General features: G+C 38.4%; 1 protein-coding gene and 1 long non-coding RNA gene across 3 annotated transcripts in view; one reads left to right on the forward strand and one right to left on the reverse strand.

Moving 5' to 3' along the window:
• Nucleotides 1–883: 883 nt before the first annotated feature.
• Nucleotides 884–6528, reverse strand: lysmd4 (LysM, putative peptidoglycan-binding, domain containing 4). Its single transcript, XM_010734306.3, has 3 exons — nucleotides 6388–6528; nucleotides 3069–3346; nucleotides 884–2971 (listed from the first exon to the last, which is right to left on the reverse strand). Exons 2-3 carry the CDS (start codon nucleotides 3330–3332, stop codon nucleotides 2417–2419), a joined length of 819 nt encoding a protein of 272 aa, XP_010732608.1. The 5' UTR covers nucleotides 3333–3346; nucleotides 6388–6528; the 3' UTR covers nucleotides 884–2416.
• A 2743-nt stretch (nucleotides 6529–9271) lies between these two features.
• Nucleotides 9272–16833, forward strand: part of LOC113744222 (uncharacterized) — a 139387-nt gene continuing 131825 nt past the window's right edge. The window contains exons 1-3 of one of the 2 annotated variants that reach the window (XR_003461367.1): nucleotides 9272–9482; nucleotides 9811–9857; nucleotides 9974–10028. This is a non-coding gene — a long non-coding RNA (uncharacterized LOC113744222). The remainder of the gene's footprint in view (nucleotides 9483–9810; nucleotides 9858–9973; nucleotides 10029–16833) is intronic. The other variant, XR_003461366.1, reaches the window with a different exon arrangement.

The raw sequence follows: 16833 nt of genomic DNA on the forward strand, positions 1-16833 counted from the left end.
TTTGACCTTATAGTCCTGGTGGTTGTGTGACAGTCTGAAATCATATTTCATTTTACTTTGTATGTTGACGGTGTCTTGTGTGTTCGTCACTGATTTATAAATTTTAAAAAAACGTACTGTGTAATGAGTGAATACATAGTGAACATTTCAACTTGTAAGGATAGCGACAAGCTAAGAAGTGAAGACTTCTCTCTCAATGGCAAATCAAGCAAGACTTGACATCAATCTATAACTTCTGTGGGTCATGTAACTCTTTAACAAATGTTTCAAAATCCCTGTTGCACCTGCGGTTGTTGCTCCATTACTGTGTTTGTCTACTTTGAATTTTAAAGTAAATATAAAGAGAAATTGTGTTCAAACTACCAGCACTAGTTCACATCCTCAGGATTAGCAAGAGATTGCATGATTGTCTGTCCATAACTGTCCAAGTTGCAAGCTCAAGTTCTGAGTGTTGGTATGTTTGGTTCACTAGCTGCCATTGTTTATCATCATTTAAAACTATTTAGACAATCTCTTGTAATTCAAAAATCTATGTAACAAACCATATATTCATCCTGCAAGCAATTTGACTCAAGAGCTGTCAAGAAAATTTGTACAGTATGACTACCTCTGCAAAAACACACAGAAACACTGTGCATCCTGCCATCTTGTGGCAACTGAGGGTATTTCAACTAACCACACACAATAAACCTTGTATTCAAAGCTACTGCCAAAGTACAAACTATAGCTCCACATTATATGTATGCATATATGGTTGGATATTTGGTAGAAGTATTTTCATCAGCGTACATGTGTGCCCAACCCTGATACACACAAACAAGTGTGATAAAAATAACCTTGGAGGAAAGAAGTCACAAAAAAACAAAGACATCAACATGTCAGAGACACTTTCACACTGTAAAGTTTGTATTCAAAGAACATGCTGAATAAAACCATTCTTGCACATCCATCAAAATTTCTGTCTAAAATTGTTTACAAACTGACTTCAATGTTTGAAAAATCCGTCGACAAAATGACATTCCCAGTTTCATTAAATTAAAATACTTCAGACTTTAAAAAGTGCATTGAAAAACACTCACACATTCACCATCTGTTCATGGTGGACTTAAGTACCAATCAAACAATGTAAGATCGACTATGCAATACTATATAACTCTGACAAGGAAGGTTTAAGGCACTTTCTAATATCCCACTAACTAATTCAGGGAGCTTGTACAATGCAACATCTTGTATTCTGAAGATGGTGAGGTGTCAAGTTGAAACAATAACAAATATCTTGCACCAAATTCGGACTGTAAACACAGTTTACACGTTTGGCGCTGTATTCAGACCCAGAGAAAAGGCATGATGGACATGGCAATAACTCAAAGGAGAGTTTGAGTATTTTGAAGTGCGGTTGTATGAGGTTCTTATGCAGTTAGTCCAGTAGACGGCAGTGTTTAACATATGTTTAACTTTACACTACACTGAAAATATCAGACTGAAATCAAACTTCACTTTTCTAATGAAGGGACATGCTTGTGTTTTTTATGGCTGTGTGATCCAAACAGCTGATCTGCGGTGTAATACAATGAGTTCTACAGTTAGCACAGATGAAAAAGGCTGAAAAAAGTGGTGAAAATCTAAATATGGCTCACAATTAAATGATAAGGATGTTAAGATCAGTGCATAGGTCTCTGCTTCTGTGCTGGGATTTGTGTTTCTCCAAAGCTGCGCCGACCTTACACCAACTATGCATCATTGTACGTCATACAAAGTTACTTCAAAATACCAGAACTATCACTTTAACAATAAACACACAGATGCAAAAAATAAGTTACATCAAATAAGGCACACAAATAATGCTCAAACTCATTTCAAATATAGTTTAACCTCACACAGTTTTGGCAATAGGGGAATAAAAATTCATCTCCCATTAGATTTTAGGCAAAAATTTAAAAATATATTAACTGTATTGCAATAGATACCTGATATATAACACTGATATGTCACTAGATGCGTTGATGACTGCTGACAACAGGCACTGGTGCATAGGCAGGTTGTGGTAAAACCGACAAAGAAATATCAACAGTAGCGGAGGAACTGCAATCCAAAGCAAATGAATGATCAACAGTATCAAGAGTAACATTTCATGAAAGTATACTCTATATAAAAGCGGTTAGATCAAATGTTAGTGTCCTAAACTGTCACAAAGAGTTTGCAGTGATTTACCTTCACTTCAAGATGATTCATTAAGTATTTGAGTCAAGCGTCACAGAACTAAAAGCTAAAATTCACTGTTGGAAACTAGAGACATGGTGGTATTGCACAGAGATGTGAAGAAATTTGGCTTCATCTTGAATGTCACGTACTTCAGAGACCATCTAACCCAACTGTCTTATATAATTACTCTGGTTTTCTGGGACTCAAATCTGCACTATCCTGGTTCTTGAAAAGTCTTCCGTTCTCCTGTATTATGGTGTGTCCCTGAGGTATTGGATGACTGCATACCACCGCTACCATCTGTCGGTAAAACTATTCCATTATCTTTTGTTTTGAAATAAATGACATAAAACAACGGCAGGACGATGCCTATCAGGAGCATGGCGACTACAGCGTTCCACCACTGGATGCCCCAATCTGCACCGTGGCCAGTCAGGCGTTGTCCTCTGAAACCAAACCTTTGCCGTTTCTCTGAGTTATCCAAAAAATCCTCATCTTGATCATTCGTGGTCTGAATCAGTTTCTCTATATCGTGGTCCACCTCCATTAGAAAGTCCGTGACTTCCTGTAGATGTGGCTGGGCTCTGGCTTTGTCCTGAGGCTTCGCTGGCGTAGCTGATGATGAATGTGGCATTTCTTCTTGAGGGTCACTTAGGTCTGTGCAAGTCTCGGTTAAAAAGCTGTGTTTCTGAACAGGTATTTTGATAGACTTCAGTGCAAATAAATCTTGTTCCTGCATGAGGTTATTCAAACGCTTTATATCTGCCACCTGTTGACAGAGACAGGAATGAAGGTAGATAAATGTTAACACTTTATATGCCACTGAAGAAACCAGAAATTTAAAAAGATGTGCCTAAAATCTTTACCTTGCAGCCATATTGCAGTGCCAGCTTGTTGAGATTGTCACCGTCTAACACCTCCCGCTCCAGCAGCTGGACATTCCTCAGTCTGTCCTGCTCCTGCTCTTGGTAAACCTGTGGCCTCATCTCCATGACACTGAACTCCTCATCATCTGAGGACACGGTGGACTCATTCGGCCTTCTCTTGAACATGTAAACCTGGCCATCTGCACTGGCATGGACATCCACTGGGGCCTGGAAAGCCCGTGGACCGTGTTCTCCCCGCCGCATGATGAAACACAAGCCTGTGAGTCCAAGGATACAAACAAGGATACAATAAAAATAAATCACATAACTCCCGCCAAGACATGTATATAAGTCTATCTAGCCTCTGCTCCGTCTTGTGTAACTGCGTGCAGTTTGCTCAGAAAGGGTTTCTTTTTGTCTTTTTGAAAAGAAAGACTCAGGAGTGAAATGTGAGCGGCTCTTTATTCAAGATGAACAAGTCTAGAAAAAATGACACATAGTTGCTGGATGCTAAATCTCTCCTCTGTGTCCAGCACAAGCACAAAACGACATTTTTGTGCCAAAAGGATTCCTGTGGAAGCCAAGCATTTATGTTAAATGATGTTTTGGCCCAACAGTGGATATCTGGCAGCGCAATCATAAATCTACTAGACCCCATGAGAGGCGACACCATTCTCTACCCCTGAACTGACACACCCTTAATCTGCCTTTGAATCCTACACTCACCCAAACAAAAAGCAGATACTTGGCAGCTTGACCCGGTCTTATATCTTCACTGAATCTGCTGAGGCTAAACTGTAGACGTTGGCCCGACCAGCTTGAATAGGCGGCTTCATCTGAATGCCGCTCAACCGTCCAATAGCCGCTGTTGATCTACTTGCACTGGTCTTACTAACAGCCACTAGTTAGCTACCTTTCATGTATGAGAACCATTTTATGAGTGAAAGAATAAAGAAATAACAGTTTCAATTAGAAACCTGTTTAAAAGTGCAGGCAAGTCTGCAGCAAAATCAGATGGGCTTCCTCTCCATCACTGGCATTTTGTTGCGTTGGATCCAGCAGTCTATCAGTCTAGAATTTTTTAAACTCAGTAAATATTACGTTCTAGCAAGTTCCAGCAAGAATAAAGTAAGAAAATATGTGTTCTAAGTTTTGTCAGACCAAAGAAGAAAGTGTTATTTACCACCCAACTAAATTTGAATGATTAAAAATAAAACATTTATAAAATTAGGTGTCAAAATCAGGTAAAAATGAGCAGTATTCTCAGCTCCAGGGCTGTAGGGGTGTGCCCGCTGAATGTGGAGAAGCCATATCCACTCGTGGGAGCAGTCAAGCAGCAATTTTGAAGTGACTGAAACGTGTCAGATGAGTTCAGAAAATGACATGACTAACTTTGAAACACTCTCACACATCTCTCTGCTAGGGGTGAGGGTGGCCTCAGTGTGTCATGGAGCCCACAAAATCCTGGACTGAAAACTGGTGAAAAACCTGTTTTAACCTCTAACTCCACATTTCAGTAATATATTGTTCACATTTTTCATGTGTTTTCAGCAACTATTTTCCAACATATTTAATGCATTTTGAAAAAAAAATTGCTTTTACACAGACTTTAAAATACAGTAGCAAAGGCCAACCCTCTTCAGTTACGGACAGTTCACACAGGAAGTTTATTCTTAATAAGATTTATTGTTCGCTGTTGTTGAATCCTAAATGGAACCAACTTCAAGAAGCATAGCTAATGTGGTGGGGAAAGAGGTATTACGTTTGGCTTCTCTTCCTAATGTTTCTCGTTTGGCTGCAGTGATTTTGAAGCATTCAGTTTACCTCTGCTTCCTCGACAATGGTTAGTTCATTATGGCAGTTTACGGTCTGTTATTTGTGTATCGCAGACTGCTGTGAATAACTGACTATTGTTATGAAAGTAGTTTTGATAATGGGCTCTGCTTGACCACAGAAAAAGTCATAAAATTATTTTAAAATCCATGAAATCAATTTAAAATGATAATTGATTTCTCTACTAAGTAGCCATGTAATAAGCAGAATTATGTACAGCAAACTGATCATTGTTGTGAAACAAACCCTTATGCAGCATTTTCCCCCCTTATATTTTATAATATTTTGATAATAAAATGGGAGACAGCCTTCAACTATGAAGCTCCTTTCCTGTGAAACCAGCTCTCAGTTTGTATTCTAGAGGCAAACACCCTCTCCACCTTTAAAAGTCTGCTTAAAACTTCCCTTTTTGATAGAGCTTATATTTATGGCTGGCTCAGGTGAGTCCTAAACCATCTGGATAGACTGCCGGGGGACTCGTCACATTAATGCATGTTACTAACTTCTTCGCCAGAGGTTTTCTGCTTTCTCATCTCGCAGGTTGTCACGGATTGTAGCTACACCTACTCTGGTAATTGGTCGAGGCGGCTGCTGTGGTCCTGCCTGGCGTCCACTACAAATTTTATTACTTCATATCACCGTTTTTCTTGCTGCTGTGCATCCGCCTCTCGGGAGATGCTGGATCTCTGTAAATAATATCATAGTGAGTATGATCTAGACTTGCTAGACTTTGACATGGTCTAAATAAAAAAAACTGAAATACTGTAAATTAGAACAACGAGCGTCTGTATTAATGTATTTGATTTAAAAATAGAGGGAGGTCACCAGGTACCACAAGTTGTACACGTAGCATAGTTTGAGAGCCAGTGGTCTAGAGTACAAGACCCCACATGTCACAAGAGTTGCTGTCAGATAAGAGTGGCCTCTTTTGCTCACTTTAAGGTTTTTACTGCAAAAAAAACAAACAAACACATCTGACCACTTTCATATCTGTTGCCACGGTTACCAGACATGTTACTTCTAAATTGCATTATTATTATATATAATTTGCATAATTATTATCAGTAATGAGTGATCGTGTGAGCTTGGAAACAGTGTATATACACTAGTGTCACATATCTACCACGAGAGTTTGTAACATCTTAATTACGCTACATTGTGTTTTAAACAGTAGGTCATTATAGGCACTATACAGCAGGTATGTGGTTAATGGTTAACCGGCTTTTGCGACAAACTTAAAACATTTAATTCAACCTAAACGTTACTTTAAAAGTGACTGATTAATATATTGAGGTCATTACGTGGACAGCTATATTTACAAATCATGTCGTCGGTCGACGAAGTTGTCGGGGAGCACTTGAAGGCAGCATGGCAGGTCATGAACAGCTCGTTCAACTTCAGCTTCAGTTACCGAGCTCCGCATGCTCACGTCTGAGACCTCATGGGTGAATACTACTCTCAGAGAAAGCTGTTCCCATCTAGTTACCTTATCCAAATGCGTTGGCACCAGCAGCACTGCGAGCCTCCGCCTTCCGACAGCAGCAGCAGTCCTCCTGCCCGGGTTGACTTGCTACCATCCCGTCTAGCAGCTGGTGCTGTTAGCCTACGTCTTCTTCTTCTTAAAAAAGAAGTTGGCACAAGAGACACACTACCGCCACCTCCCGCTGACACATATGAACATGACACATCTATCTATCTATCTATCTATCTATCTATCTATCTATCTATCTATCTATCTATCTATCTATCTATCGTTATGGAATTTTCTATCCTTAGGTTACACAATGTCACGTGTGGGCCTTGAGGTCCTCGGCAGTATTAATTGTTTGTCTTTGACTAGGTGCCACCATATCTCAACACTGTTGCTGCCTTCCTAGACATAATAGATAGCTTGCCGTTGACGTTCCAATCTGCGTAAACAGACATCTGTGTCTCCAGACTAGAAGAATATGTTGATAATAACACCTCCATGAGTAAAGACATTCTCTTTGACTAATTCTGGGCATATAGTATTTGTTGTGTTATCTTGTGGTTTAAAGTCTTTCCACCAGGATGAGTTGGGCAGATTGTGAGATCGACTCAGGTTATGATGTACTCTGAGAGTGTCTCTAATTCTCCTTGGCCAATCGTCAATAAATAATACAGCTACTATCTATCTATCTCAGTAATAGTAGCATTAGAAGAGGTTTTGCGCATATAGACCTGAAATACAACCACACACACCACATCAATCCAGTCCACTTTATTTATATAGCATGATTTTTAGCAAACACAAAGTTTCCAAAGTGCTGCACAATAAGATAAAACACAATAAAAACATGAAGTAGAGAATAGCATTATAAAAAAACAACAACAATAAAATAAGTAAAAAACACTGCACATCAGAATCATATGTGACCAATACCAGTTCACATCCACACACACAAACAGTTAAAAGTGACATTTCCACTTCTGACTCCACTGTAATGGTGAATTCATGTGCCTGTCTGTCAGTCTTGTCATTTGACATGGATCTAAGCTATTACATGGAATTGTTCAGTAGAGTGACAGTAAAGTGTTAAACCAAGTAACTATTAGAGATGTTGCTTCAGTGCATGCATGACTCAAAAAGATGCAAGCTGTGTTCATTAAAAAGCATTTAAGATCAAAGGAGGACGTTGCTGTAAGTTAACTAACACAAACTTAAACTAACTATGAAGCTAAAGAGGCTGAATACCTCTGCAAGTTTTCCTGGTAAGGCAAGTGGTGCTGAGGGCAGCAGCAGCACACAGCCTTGGGATAAGAGGATGGTAGAAAGTGGATATCAGTTCATGGATCATAAAGTTAACAACAACCAACGAGGTGGAAGAAAGATCAGGCGTGGTGGTGCCTTCTTTAACCATTAGATGGGGCTATTGATCTGTCTTACCATTCGTTTAACAGTTGCTCATCTTCTCATCAGTTGAAACCAAAACGTTTTTTTTTCTTTGGCATGAAGCTGTGTATTATTCTTTTATTGACTGCTGTTGTTGTGGAATATTCCGTTTGGTAGTTTAGCCAACTATTTTACAGCAGCGGTTAATTGCCTGGTGGATGCCACCACAAATACAGAGTACTGATATATACTGATCAATAAAAGCATATGGCAATATCCAAGCAAAGCTCAAAAGACAGGTTGCAGTCTGTCCCACATCCTTCATGGCAAATACTAACAGAAAGTAAAGTATAAGCTCCACAGCATATAGCCAGTGAATAAAAATCACTTAGGCGAAAGGTTTTCATTCCATTAATGAAAAATGTCAATTTTTGCACAAGAATTAAGGGATTATTATTTTGTTTTTGAGACGTTTCACTAAAGACATGACTGAATGAGCACCACAGCAACGTCTTTAACAATATCCCCCCAGAGCACTCCTTGACTAATTATTTTAAATTGTTGGAGCCATAATATTTTGTGTCTTACCCTATCTCAATTTTAGATTAGTTTATTTAGCTGAGGTGACGTCTAAGTTATGGTTTATTTAAATACCAGAATAGTTATTTTGAATTTACTTTTTAAATTTTACTTTACAAGCTATTGACTGAGAAAAACTATGCACAACAGCCCAACCATTCATCAGCTACTGATATATCCAGCAAAATTAATTTTCAGATTTGTAGTTGGGACTGCAGCTGAGATTATCCTGGTATATCCATGGTTACATATGCATGCATGAGAGGCCATTACAATTACTGTACCTATCATACAAAAGAAAGTTATTTATGAGACAATTATCTAAAATTCACTAAACACGTAGATTTATTATTATTATTAACAATAATAAAAATATATTAAGTAAAGTCCAAACCTAATTTGATCAAGAGACAGTCAGTCGTGATATACGTGATAGACATTTCACCAAAGAGATGACTGACTGAGCACCACAGCAACGTGATATACGTATTTATTTATTTACTCATATTTTCAGTATGGGGATGGGGAGCCTGTCTGTTTATGCATGGGAACTGGAGAGGGGGGCACTTGCACTTTTTTTGTAAATGTAACTACTGCTCTGTGTTGTGCTCCACACACAATTTCGTTGCCTTTGGACTATGACAATAAACTCTTGGATTGAATTGATATAGGTTCGGCCTACGAGCGATCTGATTGGTCAATCCTGAACGGCCCGCGTTTATTTGAATGTACGACGTAGTTTACGTTAGCTGCCAACTCCCCCATTAGATTTACAAAGTGTAGTTTGCACAAAGGTGCCTGGGGTTTTATTATAACTGTGAGACCGGCATGAAAAGTGACAGCACGTTGAGCTGTACGTCTGAAACGGTTTGATGACAGGCCGAACACACACATATACACACACTACTCTCGTCTGTTTTGCTAACAAGGTCAGTGCGCAGTGCGCCGGTGTTTCGGTTTAATGTGCGACCATGTTGACTAGTGACTAACGGTTAGCCAAACGCTTCTGTGGTTGTCGTAGTTACAAGTGTTGGAAACAGGGAGATACTTAGCTAAACTCGTAAATGCGTCTTCCTTTTTTTTGTTTTTCATTAACGCTACAGTGTCAAGAAACTACCTGCTCTGTGTCTTGTTTGATACAAGCAAAGGTACGCAAGTTTTTAATGTTAATATAGTAATGATAATGTTAGTATAAAATGATATAACGATACATTAAAACGTTAGCTTCAGTGTTGTCCAACCTGCTCGACTATTTATGACTTCATAGCTAGCTGAAACCAAACATGGATCATCTTGATACTTATTATTAACTCATGCCCCACAAATACACTATGCTGACCTAACACCCATTCAATCTTTATAACCAATATAATGTTGAACAAATTGATAGACTACTTCCAAAGATCTATGACTTTATGTATCCCACATGGCATGATATTGATATGGATGCTTATTTGTGGTCAATACATGTCCAAGGTGATGCAGAGACAGCCCAAACCAAGCAGCAAGAGATGAGAGAAAAGGTGAGAATTTCTACTGAACTGTAGTCTGATATGGCAAATGTGTGTCTTTTATTGTAATTTATTTTAAGTGGAAAAAAAGCAGAAATCACAGTATGACATACTTGTTGTCAAAACAGGCATCAGAGGTTCAGATGGACAACGACAAAGTCAACCTAGAGCAGAAGTTATGAGGTAAGTTGTGTTTAATTTAAAGATGCCATGGCCAGTCCACAAACATTCAAGAAGAACCTTGTCAATCACTAGTTATTGGTGCTGGTGACATGAAAAGTGATACAGATACTGGATGTGTGAGGTTGGACACTGAGTGCAATACGTAAAAGAGTGACCACATGTAAAAATTACCCCTACTCCTGAGTATTTTCCTCTTGGTTTTCCCATGTTTTTAGTCCTTGTCTAATGTAAATTTTGATATCATCAATCTAAAGTCATTGTGATGACATATATCACCAAGGCAGAATACAGGATTTAATAGACAAAATGGAAAATCACTGTCTTTTTATATCTGCTGTTTGTGTCTGGACTGTTGAGTGCATGGAGCGCTTGTGTTTTCTACCATAATTTTCTCGATTGCTGACGCTAAAGACAACAAAAAAGCAAGGCTCACTGTCAATCTTCTGCATTTCAGTAACACGCTGATTGCCGTGCTTTCCACTGTTTATTGCAGTGAATGAAATAATGTAAATAATAATATTACTTTGGATTCAATTATTATAGTATAGTCATCCCCAGGTTACAAAATTATTTTTGAGTATACATTTTTACCAGCCACTCAACAGATTACAATTGTTTTGTGTGCTGGTGGATTATTTGTTCCTTGGTGTACCTCCTGGTCCTGTTCAAGAGAAACCATTTCTTTATTGCTCTATAAGACCAAGTGAATGAAAGCACAATATGTCCTAGTAATGCAAGACATATCTATCTAGTGTTAGTGAATGCCGAACTATAAACAGTTCCCGATGTTTAGATGCCAATGGAAGTATAATTCCACCATCATAACATTTACACAATCTTTAGTCCTCTCAAGTTTATCTGCGTCAGTAAAGCTGGCTCATGTGCAGGAGGTTTGGGCTAAATTATTCCTGATTCACCCCTCCCCACAATCAGAGGAGATATCTGCTCCAGGACATTGGTTAGTACTGATGTTTGGCCCAGATTATCTAATAATGTGAGGAGTTCATAGATCAAGTCTTAAACCTCCCGAACTGCTCTCATGACTACTCTGATAATTTCAAACATAATATTAAGTTAAAATTTGGATGATTACATCGGTACTTCCTGAGTGGGATCAAAACAGCCAATGAGAGAGAGCCAAGTCTGCAAGGAGTTGTTAGTCCCGGAGCAGCCGATAAACAAGGATGTTTACTCTCCTGGCCCTTTAGGCTCACATTGACTAACATACTAATACTTGAAAGAGATGAAAACTGACAGTTAAAATCTCCCCAGTCATTTATTTTCCTTACTACAAAGCACTACATTACACTACTACAGCAAGTTGTTGCACCACACCAGTCTCCGTTTTGTTACATCTGATTCTCCATGAGATCATGCAATATCATGTGAGGTGATGCATCTGTCCCTCTGGCACGATAATCTTAATAATATCCTGTAGTGTGTGTGATGAGACACTATTGTCAAATCTTGTAGTGTGTGCATGTTTGATATTAAAGGGAGGAACATCTGTGAAGTTTCTCCTGATGTGCAACCCGATTTTAAAACTGTGTAGGATTTTAAAAAAAAACTCTTGTAGTCTTAAGTGGTTTGTGGAAAAAGCTACTTGTAGGGTCTGTCCACTGTGGTACTGAAGTTACACTAAGTGGTGTTTTCCCTGTTGCTTGAGGTTTCAACTATTGAATCATGTGGGTGCGCATGAATGACAGCCTGAAGAGTAAAACTTTTCTCTCACTAGTACTACAGAAATGTAATTCATCCATGTTTGTGCCTCTTTATGGGTAGTTATTATTGATAACTGCTTGTTGTAACAAAACTGAATAAGTACACAGCTTATTCTACCTCTGCCTTTGTTGCCAGTTACCAAACAACTTCGAGTGCATTACGACCACCTTCTGGAGTGGAGTAGGGAAGAACCTGATTCACACGTAGCCCGTGAAAAGAGAGGGATTACAATCAACAGCAGACACGCATATATAGTATGAGCTCATAGTGTATGAAATTGCATGTGGATTAGATACTCAATGGCAAGCTTTTGTTGCCAGGGTTTAGAATAAGGACAACATTTTGCAAGCTTAACAGAGATCAGAGCAGTTATTCTAAATCAATTTACAGACATAATAACAACTCTTAAATCTGCACGTGATTGTCAGAAATGTCTGCTTCTTGCTTCTTAACTTCAAATGACATCGGGGTGCCAGATACATCACATGCTACTAATTTATTATTGGAAAACAAAACAAAATGTCCAAAAAACTGTCCAAAGCAAACGTTAAAACAGTCTCAGGTTGATTGAATGAATGAAGTTCAAGAAAGTGGCAAGTAAACTAGATTATCAAGCTTTTGATGTGAGCGTAAATAGTGTTAAACTCTGAAGTCCACTGGGACTTTGCCAGCTCAGCTGCGATGTAGAACAGGATTATAGAATTGTTGTACAAACCTAACATATGCAATGTGTCGATGGAGATATTAGCATAGTGAGCAGCTAGATGGAAAAATAATAACACTCAATGATGACAGTCAACAGAGATGTAATAAACGGCACCATTTTCTGTTTTGTGCGCTAAAACTGGGAGATGGAAGGAATAATTTACGTGGCAAGAAATTATAGGGTTTAGAGTGAAACTAGATTAGAATAACAATTCATGCGTTTCAAGTGTATGTTAACACCTCACTATTGATGTACAGCATTTTCCCCAGCAGGAGACAAATGCTTAGATTGAATGTACTCTAAATAGGCTTTGAGCTGGGTTTTGGCTTGAATGATACATTTATCAACGATACAGCATATTTCTTATATTCAGTGCTTTGAGTTTTACCTTTTATGAACTACAGTATGTGTATGTTGTTTTAAGTCACACATGATACAAGGCAAAGCTAAGAGCAAGACTGGTTAAACATGAAGTTAATAGCAGTCATGCATATTCTAGTGTTTCTTTCCACATATGCATACCCAGTCAGCCGGAAACCATAAATGACCTCCAGTTGACTCCTTTAAGTAGAGAGCAAAACAGACTCACTAACAAATCAGATTTAGTGTTATAAAGTTATATGCCAACCTATTAATTAAAATAATCATTCAATAGTCATTAGATCTCATGAGCATAGTGTTGTCCCATTTTTAACGATGCTTTGGATATTATGTGTTCATCAGCTCACACAACCACTGCATTAAGTCAGAGTGAACTCTACTGTTTGCTTCATTGTCTCATGGAGTCAACCTTTGCACTTGAGAAAGCTTAACCGTAGTAAAGTTAATGTTGCCTTAGAGGGAATCATCATATCATTTACATTGCATTCAGATTCAGGGTGTAACGCTGAACGATGATCAACAGAGCGGCATAATGTGCCATATTTCAGGGCCACTGAGCTGCTTGTCCAACTGACAGAGAGAGAGAGGGAGAGAGGGAGAGAGGGGGTTGGGAGGCTGGGACAGAGAAGTGGAGATAAAACCATGTACAGTGCATGCACATGTTGCCCGAAGAACAACAGAAAGGGCTTTGCTTTAAATGATTCAAGGAAAAGATTAAATATTTATTGAGGTGAAAGATTCATGTATGCCACATCTATGAACTCATTGCTGTATGGCCATATTATATCATGTTCCAGAGATCTGTCCTTTGCGAGTATATCTGAAGCAAATAACTGAACTTTACTCATGTAGACATTGATATTGCACCATCTATGCAAAAATTGTGAAGCTCAAATTGTCATCAGTTAGACTCTTTACAGGGAGTCTAGTGCTGTTGAATAGAAGTAAATTCAATATCTACCTGCACAACAAGGGAAAATCTTTCATATCATAATCAGCATATCACAGTAATTCTTTTCATTGTTATTGAAGTGTTGACACAGGTCTGATTACGCCCTATTGCCATACACTGCGAGAAACATTTGATTATTTGTATTGCAAAAAACAGAGCATGAGATTTTTTATTTTCATCTGCTGGCTGGACGTTGAAATGAACCACAGGTGACGGGAGGTTTGTCTCGGAAATCCGCGGGGGTCCTGCAGCAGAGGTTGGTGTGTGGAAAGCAAATTAAATCCCAATGGCTCAGGGTCATGGCAACAGTTCAGATGTTTATTGATTAAATGTCAGCTGCCCAGGTGAACGTGATTCACAACTCAGAGGGGCCTTACTCAACAATCCATCACCAGTAGAGGAACTAAACCAACATATCATCATCACTGGATGTTTAGATCTTATGTATAACTGTAATATAACATTACAGCATTGTAAAAGTGGAGACAGGTTTTGTGCTGAAATAGCTGGGTAGCTGTAAGTTGAAGTTCTGTAAAGAGTTCATGTTGAATCAAATGGATGTATAACTGAGCTTTGGGTAAAGATTATGACAAATGTGCTTTTTGCATGTTTCATGAGGAGATATTTTTGTTTTTTTGGAACAAACAGAAACATTTGTTCAGTTGATTTGTTTCTTTTTTTCATTTAATTTTTCTCTCTATCAATTTTGTTTTTAGAAGTCTTCAGAAGTGCAATGTGCATTGATTAAAGCTGCAATATTTAGCCCATTGTTCAGTTATATTTGATTGACAAAAAATGCATTCCAATTATTCTGATCGATTAAACATTTATGTCAACTTTCAAACAGAAATGCCAAATATTTGATGGTTTCAGCTTTCTTCAATGTGAAGATGTCGTGCTTTTGTCTGGTCCAGTGTGAAACATTTAAGGGGATCTATTGGCAGAAATGGAATATAATATAACTATGTTTTCATTAGTGTATAATTTCCTGAAAATAACAATTGTAATGTTTATGTCACCTTAGCATGAGCTTTTTATATTTACAGAGGGAGTAGGTCCTCTTCCACAGTGTCCGCTATGTTGACCCACTAGATTTCTGAAGCAGCCCAAAAGTGACAAACCAAATACCATCTCTTCATAAGATGTTTAGCATTTTTCATGAGTTTTACAGCCACTGTAGTTTCTTCTTTATGCTTGAAACAAGAGTAAGAGGTTAGGGATATTCAGTCGCTTGCTATTTATAACTTGAGCCACCAGATGCCACTGAATTCTACACATCGGACCTTTAATATATAATTTGTAAACTAAATATGCTGGCTTTTGGATTCTAGGTTGGACAAAACATATTTAAAGAAGTCACCTTGCGATCTAGGAGAGGTATTACAATATTCAGTATGTGATTGGATATTAGACAACAAAATAAAAGATTCACTATGTTTCTTTGAGGACAGCAATTGAGAACAAACATGCTGGCTTAAAAAAGCAAACATCCTCATATATTATAATAACGTGTTAATGATGGTGTATTTCAGGCTGCTGAGGGTACAATTTCAGGCAAGAAAGGCCTTCAGCCAGGAAGCCAGGAGACTGGGCAAGCAGTTTGCTGATCAGTGCAGTGCAACTGTAGTTGGGTATATTCATTTGGACCTCAAACCCTAGGGGTGACCCCTCACATGAGACAGAGCTCTGACAGTCCTGGTCTTCATGCAGACCATGAGCGTACAGTGACACATAACCTTGCCCTGTCACCACCCTCACCAATGTGTCAGCTAACATTACTGTGATTGACGTTGAGCCAACACTCCAGCCCTATGAGATCTGAGGCTCTGTATAACCTCGCCCTAGCTATGTACCAGGGCTAGGACATTTGGGGCATGGTACTGGATTATGATGCCATCTGTGTTTGTACCCTGTATCTCTGTTAAACAAGGGCACAAGCCTTTGTAACCTAATATCAGCCAAAAGTAGAATGTTTTTGTGAAGTGTCAGTCAGACAAACGGATAACTAAAGTGCATGTTAACATTATGCTTCATCTAAAACGGGAAAATCTATTTATTTTTATATTGATCATTATCAATGACAGGTAGAAAATGAAAATAATATACTTCCTCCTCTAGCTATATCATCCTTACAATAGAGATGAGTAAATATCTTATTATAGCAGAGATTCATAACTGATTAACCACTTAATCAGGATTTTGCTTCTAAAAATAACAAAGCTTCGACCAATGTTTATAATTTATGTGCTAAACTACAGACTGGTTTGAGGTATACCCTAAAAGCTTTGTCCCTTGTGAAAGACAAACCACTCACAAAATAATTGATAGATGTGTTGGTAACCCACCAGCTGAGGAATGCTAGGATGCTAAGCTAAGATAATTACCAGCCTACTAATGCTAGTAAAAGCCAATGTTTGGCCTGGATATCCGTTATCCCTTTTTCAGATTTCCACTGGCTACACTGAAACATTAGCCATTGTGTCTAGCTAAATGAGTCTAGCCGATGGATTCCGAGATTGCTGTCCTAACCTAATTTCATATACAGCAATAGTGAAACTGTTAAGTACAGTTTCACCATAGTGGAAAGGGAGAATTAAAAGATACATAATAAATAAGCTCTAAGTAATTCTTTTATATCTTATGTCACAAAAATTTTCACAAAGTGCAAAGCAAGGAACATTTGTGGCTAAATACAGGCGTGAAGTAGTAGTTAATTCATATCTGTCATGGTCATTCTTAACTACACCTACATGCATATACCCCAAAGACATTGAGTTGAAAGACTTCATGTAATGGACTATGAAAGAAAAACACTCTCCATCTGAGAGGGAGCTATCTTGTTATCCTTGGTATCCTCTGTGCGAGTTCAAACTGAAGTCATGAGTGTCACTACCTTTGCTGTGTTGCTGGATAGAATGTGTGCTTCCTTGTGACCGTGAGATTTTAATAATGTATACCAGTTGTTCAGGCACTGCACTGTGGCTTTATGCCTTTGAATCACTACACGTCCCCACGTTTCCTGCCATTAAATCATCTCTGACTAT

Source organism: Larimichthys crocea, chromosome XXI (genome assembly GCF_000972845.2).
Source record: "Larimichthys crocea isolate SSNF chromosome XXI, L_crocea_2.0, whole genome shotgun sequence".
Taxonomy (NCBI): domain Eukaryota; kingdom Metazoa; phylum Chordata; class Actinopteri; family Sciaenidae; genus Larimichthys; species Larimichthys crocea.

What these genes read in the sequence shown, in the direction of transcription:
- lysmd4 (XM_010734306.3), bottom strand. Translation starts at nt 3,332, where the DNA reads ATGCGGCGGGGAGAACACGGTCCACGGGCTTTCCAGGCCCCAGTGGAT. An exon ending in CACTGCAATATGGCTGCAAG is followed by an intron (nt 2,972 to 3,068) that starts GTAAAGATTTTA and finishes CTCTGTCAACAG; the next exon opens with GTGGCAGATATAAAGCGTTT.